This window comes from Sinocyclocheilus rhinocerous, unplaced genomic scaffold, assembly GCF_001515625.1.
Source record: "Sinocyclocheilus rhinocerous isolate Xijiao unplaced genomic scaffold, SAMN03320098_v1.1 scaffold1312, whole genome shotgun sequence".
In the NCBI taxonomy this organism is placed as follows: domain Eukaryota; kingdom Metazoa; phylum Chordata; class Actinopteri; order Cypriniformes; family Cyprinidae; genus Sinocyclocheilus; species Sinocyclocheilus rhinocerous.
The window spans coordinates 361,882-377,039 of record NW_015639805.1 but is presented as its reverse complement, the minus strand read 5'-3'; the positions used below and the strand labels follow the sequence as shown (position 1 = coordinate 377,039).

Here is a 15,158-nt window from a genome sequence, read left to right as displayed (position 1 = left end):
TATCTGAAATAATGTCAGGCCATCCTTAGAATCTATTCATCAGTGCAGAAAGAAGCTGCCGCTGACATTGATAAAAAATACCATCTGTGCCTCGCAGGGAGGAGAGACAGAGAGGTACGGCTCGCCCCTCCTCCTCCTCATTCCTCTTCATCAATGCAATTTAAATTGAAGAGCTCAGTGGTAATTAAATTCAAGCTGGGGTTACGGAGGGGGCCGAAGACGCGGATTCGACACAACAGAGAATGCGCAGAGAGGACGCCACACAGAGGGTCAAGGTTCACCAAAGGCAGCCTTGGCCGGCCAGTTCCCATTCATTCAAACAACCTGTCTGCACAAAAGCCTTCTGACATTTAAAGAAATGAATAAAAACAACAGAGAGGGAACGAAAAAAATCAATTATTCCAGATTTTTCCCCCCTCCACAAACTGACCTTTTCTCTCTAGCATCCTCTGCCAGTTGTTTGTTGGACAGACTTCAAAACTGCCAATAGTGTTTAACTCATTGCCGGCCCTATCAAGGGCTCTCATGTTCGAAAACGGGATGGAAGGAAGGAGGAAAAGTCGATAACCTTTTGGTGGATCTGTTTTTGTGAAATTGTTTGTCAGCACAAACACGGGGCGCATGACTAGCAGTGGGTCAGGGGGATTTCGGTGGCGGGGGCCGGTCTTGGGCCCCCCTCTTCTGGTTAAAGCCAGCTTTACTCATTCATCTGTTCTTCCTCGAACGGCCGATGCCACCCTCTCCTCCCTCCACTAATCCGGTTACCACATTCACAGGCAGTACCCTCTCGCTTTTCATTACAGCAGATCAGAGATTGAAAAGCGATTCCTCAATCTGTCTGAGGATGAGATCCAAACTGGATCGGGCCAAAGTGAATGTGGCAGAGAGGGGAAAATGGGAAGGGAAGATGATGCAACTCATTTTTCCCCTTTAGAGCTGATGGCATCAGAAAAAGCAATATTCATAGCATGAATAAAGTGGAAAAGGCCTGAATTCTTGTTTTATTATATTTCAATAGCTCTGCCGTTTCCCTCCATCCTTGACCCCTTTTCTTAGCTGCCTCTGTTATCTGAAATAATGTCAGGCCATCCTTAGAATCTATTCATCAGTGCAGAAAGAAGCTGCCGCTGACATTGATAAAAAATACCATCTGTGCCTCGCAGGGAGGAGAGACAGAGAGGTACGGCTCGCCCCTCCTCCTCCTCATTCCTCTTCATCAATGCAATTTAAATTGAAGAGCTCAGTGGTAATTAAATTCAAGCTGGGGTTACGGAGGGGGCCGAAGACGCGGATTCGACACAACAGAGAATGCGCAGAGAGGACGCCACACAGAGGGTCAAGGTTCACCAAAGGCAGCCTTGGCCGGCCAGTTCCCATTCATTCAAACAACCTGTCTGCACAAAAGCCTTCTGACATTTAAAGAAATGAATAAAAACAACAGAGAGGGAACGAAAAAAATCAATTATTCCAGATTTTCCCCCCCTCCACAAACTGACCTTTTCTCTCTAGCATCCTCTGCCAGTTGTTTGTTGGACAGACTTCAAAACTGCCAATAGTGTTTAACTCATTGCCGGCCCTATCAAGGGCTCTCATGTTCGAAAACGGGATGGAAGGAAGGAGGAAAAGTCGATAACCTTTTGGTGGATCTGTTTTTGTGAAATTGTTTGTCAGCACAAACACGGGGCGCATGACTAGCAGTGGGTCAGGGGGATTTCGGTGGCGGGGGCCGGTCTTGGGCCCCCCTCTTCTGGTTAAAGCCAGCTTTACTCATTCATCTGTTCTCCCTCGAACGGCCGATGCCACCCTCTCCTCCCTCCACTAATCCGGTTACCACATTCACAGGCAATACCCTCTCGCTTTTCATTACAGCAGATCAGAGATTGAAAAGCGATTCCTCAATGTGTCTGAGGATGAGATCCAAACTGGATCGGGCCAAAGTGAATGTGGCAGAGAGGGGAAAATGGGAAGGGAAGATGATGCAACTCATTTTTACCCTTTAGAGCTGATGGCATCAGAAAAAGCAATATTCATAGCATGTATGTAGTATGTACAGGTAGGTGGCCCGTTTGTGGGTAAATGCCACACGCCGTGATTGACAAGAGGACAACGGCTCACTTCTGGGGTCTGAGGTCACTTCCTTAGAGTGCTGCGATTGTTTCCTCGTAAAACGTCAATGTACTCCAAAGGTGTAGATCAGCTATACACAAGAAAGAAAGTACACTTCTGTTATTTATTTTAATGTTTTAGAAAAACGTCTCATCAAGGCTGCATTAATTTGCTCAAAAATATAGAAAAACAGTAATTGCAATAGTATTGTGAAGTACTATTACAAGTTGAAGCACGTGTTTTCTTCAGTGCCATATGATCCTTCAGAAATCATGTTAATATGCTGATTTGGTGCTCAAACATTTTTTTATTATCAGTGTTGAAAACAGCTGCGTAATATTTTTGAGATACATTTTTTCAAGATACTTTGATGAATATAAAGTAAAATAAAAAAACAGCATTTATTTTGAAATGGATTTTTTTATAATAAGGTCAAAGTCACTTTTGATCAATTTAATGCATCCTTGCTGAATACAAATATTAATTAAAAAAAAAAACTAATTAAAATCTTCCTAAAAACCTTAGGCCTTCAAACTTTTGAACACAAACGTGACCCTGGAGCACAAAACCAGTCTTAAGTCGCTGGGGTATATTTGTAGCAATAGCCAAAAATACATTGAATGGGTCAAAATTATTGATTTTTCTTTTATGCCAAAAATCATTAGGATATTAAGTAAAGATCATGTTCCATGAAGATATTTTGTAAATTTCCTACCGTAAATATATTAAAACTTAATTTTTGATTAGTAATATGCATTGCTAAGAACTTCATTTGGACAACTTTAAAGGCGATTTTCTCAATATTTTGATTTTTTTGCACCCTCAGATTCCAGATTTTCAAATAGTTGTATCTCGGCCAAATATTGTCCTATCCTAACAAACCATACATCAATGGAAATCTTATTTATTCAGCTTTCAGATGATGAATAAATCTCAATTTCGAAAAATTGACACTTAAGACTGGTTTTGTGGTCCAGGGTCACAAATGACGAAGCAAAATAATCAAACTGAGATGCATCCTGCACACAACAGGTAAACATGTTCAACAACATCATCGTTAAAAGCCATGTTTAAGCTCTCGAAGTGAATGTTAAACCAAAAATGTGCAATGAAAGTCAGGTTCTGAACTTCACTGACTTGCACTGCGTGGACAAAAACAGCACTTTTTTCTGCACAAAACATAACCTAAAAGCGCTAAACAAGAAAAATAGGAAAATAAAGACTGGCCAGGAAATCTGGTCTGCACATTATGTTCCCTTTAATTCCGAAATGATGGTTATGCACCTTAATTAAGTACACCGAGAGCTTCACATTTACAAAACCAACAACACTCTCTTTTAAATGTGTCTCTGGCCTCCCTAGGTCTTCTCAAAGTTGACTTGTTCAAGCATAAGGGGCTCTGTACTTCTGCCGGCCTTTGGTTTACAGGAACATATTCATCTCAGTGCAAATCCATTTCCTATTCTCTAGCTCCAGGTCTTGTGTGCTGAAGATAGCCCTCTTTATCTGTTCCTCACAAAACACCACTAAAATTACACCCCTCTCCTGGGACTGTGGGGAAATGTGCTCCGCTCTAAGTGCAGAGCATTTATTTCATCACCGCGCTTCACAGATCAACTTGGACCGCGTCTGGTCGACAGCCAAATGCGTCCCAGCATCCCCTCCTTGGCTTCAAAACTGTTCCGGTGCAAAATATTCTGACAAAGTGCAAAGAACTGAAAAGTAATTACTTTGGGTTTAGTGACAATAATACAACGGCTGTACTCAGTCCAAAATGCTCCAAGCTGTGCTAGTTCTGGTCGGAAATGTGATCCGTGTTGAGAAACATTTTTGACAAATGAGATGATCATACTGCATTTGCTGGGAATACATAGACAGGTCAGAAAATAATAATGTTGTGCATGACAGCTTTTCATGAAAAGGCTGAAATTTATTAAAAGCTATTTTTTAAATTAATTTAGTTAGTATCTATATTTAATTAAATTATCTATTATTTGCATTCCATACATACTGTCAAAAATTGACAGTATTAAATTTGTTTTACACTTTGCTGCCATCTACTGGCATACAAAACTTTATAATGCATGCACTCTGAAAGAAATAATACAAACATATTTTTAAAAAATCTTAATTCAGCAGATGATAAGGTTATGTTTTATAGCATTTTCCAATTCTATAAAAAAATTGCAATGTGAATATGAATTACGTTTATCAAACCAGGATCCAGAGTAACAGCAGCAATGATGCATACAGTACAGTGTGCTTGCTTTCTGTTTCAGTAGCTGTGGAGGATCTTCGGTATGTCCTGACTGAGTGCAGCTGAAGAGTGCTGCTGGACTCCAGGAGCTCCGATGCTGGTCTCCCAGCAGTCAAAGCCACAGGCCTTCAGCTCCTCAACGGTGCTCTGAATCACTGAAGTATCGGTTTCTGTAAACAGAAAGGACAAAAACGTCCCCATCAACACCAAGGCCTAGAAAAATTACACTCAGTTAAACAGGTGCTCCATGGAGTTAAAGCTAAATTGTGTAAATGTGTCATTTCTGCATCTACAAAACATAATATAATATAATCAAAAAGGGCTGGTAAATTGTTTAAGAAATTAATACTTTTATTCAGCAAGGACATATTAAATTGACCCAAGGAGACCGTAAAAGCATTTATATGTGTATCACGGTTTCTACGAAAATATTAAGCTGCACAACTGTTAACACTGATAGTAAGAACTGTTTCTTAAGCATCAAATCAGGATATTGGAATGTTTCTGAAGGATCATGTGACTGGTTGCTAAAAATTCAGCCTGAATTACATTTGAATATATACTGTATTAAAATAGAAATCAGTTTTGTAAAATTTTATTATTTCACAATATCACTGTTTTTACTGTATTTTTGATCAAATAAATGCAACCTTGGTGAGTATAAGAGACTTCTTTTAAAAACATTATCAACCCCAAACTTCTAAAAGGTATTTATAATATATTATATTGGATAGGATTGGATTTGCATTTGTGTCACTCGCATAAACAGCACAACTCACCGGCAGGAGCATGTGAAAAATTGTCCAGGAAACAAACTTGGTTCAGATGAAAATCTTATTTGTACGTCACATCTTAACATACTTTATTCGCAACATTGTTCCAGCTGAAACACATTTGTTTGTGTCAGGAGCACTGACCATATGCAGGTCTGACAATCTGCCAAACCCTCAAACATGAAACCCAAGAATCAGTGAGTGTGTGTGTGTGTGTGTGTGTGTGTGTGTGTGTGTATCACCAGGTGGCTGATACTGTTCCTCTGGAGTTTTAGAAGATGAAACTAGGTGCAATTTTACATGCAAAATATAAAAACAGACCACTTGCCGTGTCAAGTGAAGTAAGAATTCAATGTCTTTTTTGACAGGCAGGAATCCAATTTTCATTTTAAATAATGCTGAGGTACAAGAACGTCAGGACACACTTGGAGTAAGACCAATTCTGTTTGCAAATTAAACGAGCAAGAGGACTTTACCTCAAAAATCTTAATTCAGCCTTAACAAGGTGTGCCTAGAAATGACAATGACACATACTCAAGTTGTTAGGCATCATAAACGTTGTCCGGCTTCTTCCAGCGTTGTGTCTGCTTTAATGGAGGCTGTTTTTGAGGGTTCTAAGATCCTGATTAAAATTCAATGCTTCAGGCATAAACAAAGAGTGTGGCCCAGTCTGACAGCTGCTGTGTCAAGTTGTTAGCTTTGTCAGACAAAAGTGACAAGCGAGATTCACCTCACGAATCCCGCTAAACAGTCACGCAGTCTGCAGGGTGCCACCCTCATGGAGACTTTTCAAACAATTCACAGCAATCAGACTGATTAACCACAGGTAGCATATCCAAAATATACACTGTAGGGTTCCAGGAAGACATTTCATACAAAAACAACAACGATTGGTACAATTTTAATAAACCAGGAGTCAGAATTGACAGAAGGTTAACCATTTGTCCACATGAATGCATTACAATGCTCTAGCAACCACCCACAACACTCTAGCATCAAGCCAGTGATGTTTGAGAGGTCAAGCACCAGTCATATCTTTGAGATAAATATATTGTAAAAAAAAAATCATTTGTTTACTCTGATGTGTGCATTGGTACCTGGTCATATGAGAGTGATTCCACAGCCTCCTCCTCCTGCCCCAGTCAGTTTGCTATGCAGGCCTCTGGCCAGAGTGACCCTACACAGTGTGTCCAGAGACGAGTGACCCACACCCATCACGTTCAGATGGTGCTGGTTTATATCAATCAGCTCCTGAAGACAAATGACACACAGAGTCAGGTCTTGAAAAGATCAATATAATCCATCCATCAGGGCTTTCTCCGAATAAAAATATTGATCATTTCTTTGCTCTTTTGACACTTTTTATTTAAATAAAAGTCAAGGGAGGACAGAAAATTACGGGCAGAGACGGATGAAGAACAGGACAATTCAAACTTGCCTCACCCTTGTGCCCACCACAAATCAACGAGTAAATGCGCAAACTGCCATGTGTCCGACAACAGAAGAGTATCTTTGCTCTTGTGTAATGTAACAAGATTTGCAGCAATACAGTGAACTGTAATAAATTAACTGATCTTGATACAAGGTGTTCACTACACAACCTTTTCTGTTTGTCCCAAACATGATAGATATGAGTCAGATTGTACGGTATGACTAGGTATCAAATTTTCATGTTGCAATTAATTGCTAATGCTTTTATCACGGTATACGTTATCACGATATTGAAATTTAGTTGCAAAAATTTGTTGTCATAATACAGTATAACTTTTTTCTTACAAAAAAAATAACATTTAAATACAATAAAGCAATACAAGAAAAATGTATAAAGTAAAAAATTTTACACAGATTAAAGTGCAAAAGAATTATAAAGACCAATAGGTATCACTTTACAATAAGATCTCATTAGTTAACCTTAGTTAATGCATTAACATTCACAATGAGCAATAGCTACATTTGCTACAGAAGTTATTAATCTTTGTTAAAAAATACAACTCTTAGTTCATGTTATCTCATTAAATAACACAGCTGCATTTTAACATTCTGTTATTAAATATTGGAATACCTAAGAGTAATAAATGTTCAGAAGAATTTTTCATTGGCAGTTTAACTAATGAATTAACTAATGTTAACTAATGAAGCCCTAATGTAAAGTGTGACCGAACAATAAAAAATCAAAACACTTTCAAACAATATCTAGGGCACGTTGTAGTCCAGATTAAAATGTAAAAATTCATTTTTGATTAGTAATATGCATTGCTAAGAACTTCATTTGGACAATTTTAAAGGCGATTTTCTCAATATTTTGATTTTTTTGCACCCTCAGATTCCAGATTTTCAAATAGTTGTATCTCGGCCAAATATTGTCCTATCCTAACAAACCATACATCAATGGAAATCTTATTTATTCAGCTTTCAGATGATGAATAAATCTCAATTTCGAAAAATTGACACTTAAGACTGGTTTTGTGGTCCAGGGTCACAAATGACGAAGCAAAATAATCAAACTGAGATGCATCCTGCACACAACAGGTAAACATGTTCAACAACATCATCGTTAAAAGCCATGTTTAAGCTCTCGAAGTGAATGTTAAACCAAAAATGTGCAATGAAAGTCAGGTTCTGAACTTCACTGACTTGCACTGCGTGGACAAAAACAGCACTTTTTTCTGCACAAAACATAACCTAAAAGCGCTTAACAAGAAAAATAGGAAAATAAAGACTGGCCAGGAAATCTGGTCTGCACATTATGTTCCCTTTAATTCCGAAATGATGGTTATGCACCTTAATTAAGTACACCGAGAGCTTCACATTTACAAAACCAACAACACTCTCTTTTAAATGTGTCTCTGGCCTCCCTAGGTCTTCTCAAAGTTGACTTGTTCAAGCATAAGGGGCTCTGTACTTCTGCCGGCCTTTGGTTTACAGGAACATATTCATCTCAGTGCAAATCCATTTCCTATTCTCTAGCTCCAGGTCTTGTGTGCTGAAGATAGCCCTCTTTATCTGTTCCTCACAAAACACCACTAAAATTACACCCCTCTCCTGGGACTGTGGGGAAATGTGCTCCGCTCTAAGTGCAGAGCGTTTATTTCATCACCGCGCTTCACAGATCAACTTGGACCGCGTCTGGTCGACAGCCAAATGCGTCCCAGCATCCCCTCCTTGGCTTCAAAACTGTTCCGGTGCAAAATATTCTGACAAAGTGCAAAGAACTGAAAAGTAATTACTTTGGGTTTAGTGACAATAATACAACGGCTGTACTCAGTCCAAAATGCTCCAAGCTGTGCTAGTTCTGGTCGGAAATGTGATCCGTGTTGAGAAACATTTTTGACAAATGAGATGATCATACTGCATTTGCTGGGAATACATAGACAGGTCAGAAAATAATAATGTTGTGCATGACAGCTTTTCATGAAAAGGCTGAAATTTATTAAAAGCTATTTTTTAAATTAATTTAGTTAGTATCTATATTTAATTAAATTATCTATTATTTGCATTCCATACATACTGTCAAAAATTGACAGTATTAAATTTGTTTTACACTTTGCTGCCATCTACTGGCATACAAAACTTTATAATGCATGCACTCTGAAAGAAATAATACAAACATATTTTTAAAAAATCTTAATTCAGCAGATGATAAGGTTATGTTTTATAGCATTTTCCAATTCTATAAAAAAATTGCAATGTGAATATGAATTACGTTTATCAAACCAGGATCCAGAGTAACAGCAGCAATGATGCATACAGTACAGTGTGCTTGCTTTCTGTTTCAGTAGCTGTGGAGGATCTTCGGTATGTCCTGACTGAGTGCAGCTGAAGAGTGCTGCTGGACTCCAGGAGCTCCGATGCTGGTCTCCCAGCAGTCAAAGCCACAGGCCTTCAGCTCCTCAACGGTGCTCTGAATCACTGAAGTATCGGTTTCTGTAAACAGAAAGGACAAAAACGTCCCCATCAACACCAAGGCCTAGAAAAATTACACTCAGTTAAACAGGTGCTCCATGGAGTTAAAGCTAAATTGTGTAAATGTGTCATTTCTGCATCTACAAAACATAATATAATATAATCAAAAAGGGCTGGTAAATTGTTTAAGAAATTAATACTTTTATTCAGCAAGGACATATTAAATTGACCCAAGGAGACCGTAAAAGCATTTATATGTGTATCACGGTTTCTACGAAAATATTAAGCTGCACAACTGTTAACACTGATAGTAAGAACTGTTTCTTAAGCATCAAATCAGGATATTGGAATGTTTCTGAAGGATCATGTGACTGGTTGCTAAAAATTCAGCCTGAATTACATTTGAATATATACTGTATTAAAATAGAAATCAGTTTTGTAAAATTTTATTATTTCACAATATCACTGTTTTTACTGTATTTTTGATCAAATAAATGCAACCTTGGTGAGTATAAGAGACTTCTTTTAAAAACATTATCAACCCCAAACTTCTAAAAGGTATTTATAATATATTATATTGGATAGGATTGGATTTGCATTTGTGTCACTCGCATAAACAGCACAACTCACCGGCAGGAGCATGTGAAAAATTGTCCAGGAAACAAACTTGGTTCAGATGAAAATCTTATTTGTACGTCACATCTTAACATACTTTATTCGCAACATTGTTCCAGCTGAAACACGTTTGTTTGTGTCAGGAGCACTGACCATATGCAGGTCTGACAATCTGCCAAACCCTCAAACATGAAACCCAAGAATCAGTGAGTGTGTGTGTGTGTGTGTGTGTGTGTGTGTGTGTGTATCACCAGGTGGCTGATACTGTTCCTCTGGAGTTTTAGAAGATGAAACTAGGTGCAATTTTACATGCAAAATATAAAAACAGACCACTTGCCGTGTCAAGTGAAGTAAGAATTCAATGTCTTTTTTGACAGGCAGGAATCCAATTTTCATTTTAAATAATGCTGAGGTACAAGAACGTCAGGACACACTTGGAGTAAGACCAATTCTGTTTGCAAATTAAACGAGCAAGAGGACTTTACCTCAAAAATCTTAATTCAGCCTTAACAAGGTGTGCCTAGAAATGACAATGACACATACTCAAGTTGTTAGGCATCATAAACGTTGTCCGGCTTCTTCCAGCGTTGTGTCTGCTTTAATGGAGGCTGTTTTTGAGGGTTCTAAGATCCTGATTAAAATTCAATGCTTCAGGCATAAACAAAGAGTGTGGCCCAGTCTGACAGCTGCTGTGTCAAGTTGTTAGCTTTGTCAGACAAAAGTGACAAGCGAGATTCACCTCACGAATCCCGCTAAACAGTCACGCAGTCTGCAGGGTGCCACCCTCATGGAGACTTTTCAAACAATTCACAGCAATCAGACTGATTAACCACAGGTAGCATATCCAAAATATACACTGTAGGGTTCCAGGAAGACATTTCATACAAAAACAACAACGATTGGTACAATTTTAATAAACCAGGAGTCAGAATTGACAGAAGGTTAACCATTTGTCCACATGAATGCATTACAATGCTCTAGCAACCACCCACAACACTCTAGCATCAAGCCAGTGATGTTTGAGAGGTCAAGCACCAGTCATATCTTTGAGATAAATATATTGTAAAAAAAAAATCATTTGTTTACTCTGATGTGTGCATTGGTACCTGGTCATATGAGAGTGATTCCACAGCCTCCTCCTCCTGCCCCAGTCAGTTTGCTATGCAGGCCTCTGGCCAGAGTGACCCTACACAGTGTGTCCAGAGACGAGTGACCCACACCCATCACGTTCAGATGGTGCTGGTTTATATCAATCAGCTCCTGAAGACAAATGACACACAGAGTCAGGTCTTGAAAAGATCAATATAATCCATCCATCAGGGCTTTCTCCGAATAAAAATATTGATCATTTCTTTGCTCTTTTGACACTTTTTATTTAAATAAAAGTCAAGGGAGGACAGAAAATTACGGGCAGAGACAGATGCAGATTCAACCTTGCATCTCCCTTATGCACGCCACAAATCAACGAGTAAATGTGCAAACTACTAGGCCATGTGTCCCACACCAGAATAGCAGCTTTACTCTTGTTTAATATAACAAGTTTTGATACAAGGTGTTCACTACACAACCTTTTCTGTTTGTCCCAAACATGATAGATATGAGTCAGATTGTACGGTATGACTAGGTATCAAATTTTCATGTTGCAATTAATTGCTAATGCTTTTATCACGGTATACGTTATCACGATATTGAAATTTAGTTGCAAAAATTTGTTGTCATAATACAGTATAACTTTTTTCTTACAAAAAAAATAACATTTAAATACAATAAAGCAATACAAGAAAAATGTATAAAGTAAAAAATTTTACACAGATTAAAGTGCAAAAGAATTATAAAGACCAATAGGTATCACTTTACAATAAGATCTCATTAGTTAACCTTAGTTAATGCATTAACATTCACAATGAGCAATAGCTACATTTGCTACAGAAGTTATTAATCTTTGTTAAAAAATACAACTCTTAGTTCATGTTATCTCATTAAATAACACAGTTGCAAGTGACCCATTTATGTCTGACTGTATGACAAATGTCATAGCTAAGATTTGGTCAGAATTGATAATGCTGACTGGGCATTTTAAGTCACCAGCCCATGTCTATTCTGACACCCTCATTTACATGCAAAAATTAAATGATGACACAAGCAAGCTTTTGCAGTAGTGTTAGTTACATTTCGCCTGGAAAATAATACTTAAAGATATACAAAAATAAAATGAAGGCAAAAAACTAAGTATGAATTTAAAAAATATATATAATAATGCATAACTGTTCAAAAGTTTGGAGTCAAACTTATTAATATATTAGTACTTTTATTTAGAAGGGATGCATTAAATTGATCAAAGGTGACAGTACGGACTTATAAATATATATTTAAAAAAAAAAATGCTGTTCTTTTGAATGTTGTATTCATCAAATAATCCTGTAAAACTAATGCGTTTCCTCAAAAATATTAACCAGCACAACTGTTTTCAACATTAATAATAATAAGAAGAAATGTTTCTCGAAGACCAAATCAGCATAATAGAATGACTGAAGACTGGGGTAATGGCTGCTGAAAATGTAGTTTTGCCATGACAGGAATAAAATTACATTTTAAAATAAGCAAAACAGTTATTTTGAATTGCAAAACTATTTCACAATATTATTAAATATTTAATCAAATAAATATGTGACCGTGGACCACAAAACCAGTCATAAGGATACATGTTAAAAAAAAAAAAAAAACCCATATCAACCCCAAACTTTTTAACAGTACTAAATCGCAAAAGCAACTGCTAATTTTTCCCTATCATGACAGAAATCATTACGATCCTGAAAATGTGTCTTAGACAAAAAATTGTGCCAAAAATGGAAAACAAATGTCTGACACAAATGATAAATAATATACACCTACTGCACATTGCTAAAGGTATCACTTTCTCTATGAAGGAAACGCCGTGTGATTGTACCTCCAGTATGTTGTAGAGCTCAGCTGAAGGTCCATGCGCGGCCATCTCTGTGAGAGTCTGTTCACAGGCGCAGGACACAGCGCTGACGGACTCCAGAACTGGCTTCATTACGGAGGGAAACTGCAAAGTAACACAGCACAAAGGACTATGAGGACAGAATACAGATACTGTACAAACAACAAAAATTATCCGCTTAAGCTTGTCACATCAAAAGATATTTATAATTGTCAGCCTTAGAAAAGCAAGATATCACTGTACATCTGCTACTCAAATTCTTGCTATTTGATAATAATAGCAAGACTCCAATGTACTATCGAATTTTTGTTTGCATTCATCCATCCATGATATTGATATTTCTCAACTCTGAACTGAATCAATGAGGCCTGTATCCGCCATGATTTTGTAAAAATGTTAAAATTACCATTTTTTGCTGACACTCTTGGGTGCTGTACTAAGTGTTAGGTTAAAGCAAGATGTACTGCCATCATACTGAATTCATCAACTGGATATTCTTTAAATCATCTCCTTTTGTGTTCCACGGAAGGAGGAAAGTGATGTGGGAGTAATGATTTTTTAAACATTCCTTTAAAGCAAATTCTAAGGCTGATGATACACAGGGCAACTATTTGAGCAATGTTGCCGGGCAACTTTGGGCAATGTTGCCATCAATGGGCAACCAGGTGAGACACAGGGCCAACGACCGATCTAAAGTATCCAGATAGAAATTTGTTACCCATTCTCAATGGGAAAGTGCCCAAGCAACATTGCTCAAAAAAAGTTGCCCCGTGTATAATCAGCCTAAAAGAGGGTGGAAACAGTAAAACTAAATCTCAATTGTTTACGACTTACTGCTTTGACTAATAATGCCACAAAAGTGTAGAATATGACCCTTTTAAAGTCTGCCCTGACTTTTTGCTGTTTTCCGTCCCGATAATTCCGGAATTCCACTTCACCAATCAGGATGTGCCAGCAGTGAGGCTACCTGCTGCCGTTGTCAAGGTAACGGAGCACAGGAGCGTTGGCACAGTGTTTCATTTGGAGCTCTTATAAAAGGCACTCGGCATCGGGCCCCTGGAGTGTTCCTCCCTCACACACACCGGCCATTATGCTAATTGAAGGGCACAGGAATAAAAACATGGAAGGGGGGGGTGAGGGGAGCCATTTACTACCTTGTTAATTTTGTCCTTCACTCCAGAAACAAGCACTTTGGTGCTACGTGGTACTTTGGTGTTAGTGAGAAGGATTCTCAGAATGGGGACCCTAGGGAGGAAATGAACTCAATAACACACTTAGAAAATTCTGTTGGTTCTGTCATTTCACTGAAATAACTTTTTATATAATTTTCTGATTAACAGGAACAGTAACTTTATAATAATGACTAAATATATTGTGAAAATATTTTTTGCAGAGTATAGTTTTACCAGCTTAGTGGAGTTATATTCCCAGCATGGTATCTTAAAAAGCCACCTTTTATAAAAAGCATAAAGTGATGAAGCATAAATGTAATAATAAATAAATAAAATGAAGCAGAATCATGAATGTATAAGATTGACTTTTACCCCATGTGCCCACAGCATTGTCCACCACTGAAGGGTTACCGTGGATGATCTTCTCACCCATGAACGCCCACCTGTTAATCAGCTCCATCTCCTCTTTACTCCACCTGCAACACCAACAGATGAAAGATTCTCAATTACCTTAATACTAATACAGTTAACAGGTAGACTGCCTAGACAGCCTCAAAAAAAAAAGTAATAAAAAAGAAATGCTAGTAATAAATATTCATCAGAGAATCTTGAAAAAAAAAAAAAGCATAATGGTTTCCACAAAAATATTAAGCAGCATTGCTGACAATGTAGCTTTGTTCAATAAATTACATTTAAAAAATAGAAAAAAGTTAATATAAAAAGTAATAATATTTCAAAATGTGTGTTTTTATTTGTGTTTTGTTCAAATAAAATCATCATCATTGGTGAAAAAAAATGACCTATTCCAATCCTTGTGTTTTCCCCCCTTATTTTTAGCCATTTTTATTGAACAATAATGTAGGAAGAGGACAGAAAAAATAATAAAGGTGATCACCTGCAGAAACACTGCAGCTAAATGTGATTGAGTGTGACCAGCAGAGCAATTCTACATTTTATGCCTTTTGATCCTTATTTCCTCTGGAAAGTGTATTTTGAACCACACATTTTCAAATTTTGAGAGGACAGACGAAGGACAAAGACTTAATCTCTGTTCCTTGGTTACTTAAAGGGATAGTTCACCCAAAAATTAAAATTTGATGTTTATCTGCTTAGCCCCAGGGCATCCAAGATGTAGGTGACTTTGTTTCTTCAGTAGAACACAAACGAAGATTTTTAACTCAAACCGTCGCAGTTTGTCAGTCATATAATGGAAGTGAATGGGAGTCACGGCTTTGAGAGTCAAAAAAACATACACAAACAAAACCAAATTAAACCCTGCGGCTCGTGACGATACATTGATGTGTAAAGACACGAAAAGATCGCTCTGTGCAAGAAACTGAACAGTATTTATATTGTTTTTTACCTCTGAT

The 15,158-nt window shown here is 37.7% G+C and overlaps 1 protein-coding gene across 3 annotated transcripts in view; it reads right to left on the bottom strand.

Moving 5' to 3' along the window:
* Window positions 1-7,857: 7,857 nt before the first annotated feature.
* The window catches only part of LOC107752138 (mevalonate kinase-like), a 10,064-nt gene continuing 2,763 nt past the window's right edge, over window positions 7,858-15,158 (bottom strand). For 2 of the 3 annotated variants that reach the window (XM_016568013.1, XM_016568016.1), the window contains exons 5-10: window positions 14,161-14,264; window positions 14,023-14,068; window positions 13,771-13,861; window positions 12,602-12,721; window positions 10,761-10,914; window positions 7,858-9,060 (exon numbers count right to left, since the gene is read on the bottom strand). In XM_016568013.1, coding sequence (XP_016423499.1) covers window positions 10,765-10,914; window positions 12,602-12,721; window positions 13,771-13,861; window positions 14,023-14,068; window positions 14,161-14,264 — 511 coding nt within the window. In that variant the 3' untranslated portion in view covers window positions 7,858-9,060; window positions 10,761-10,764. Of the gene's footprint in view, window positions 9,061-9,739; window positions 9,742-10,760; window positions 10,915-12,601; window positions 12,722-13,770; window positions 13,862-14,022; window positions 14,069-14,160; window positions 14,265-15,158 lie in introns of all 3 variants that reach the window. The other variant, XM_016568015.1, reaches the window with a different exon arrangement.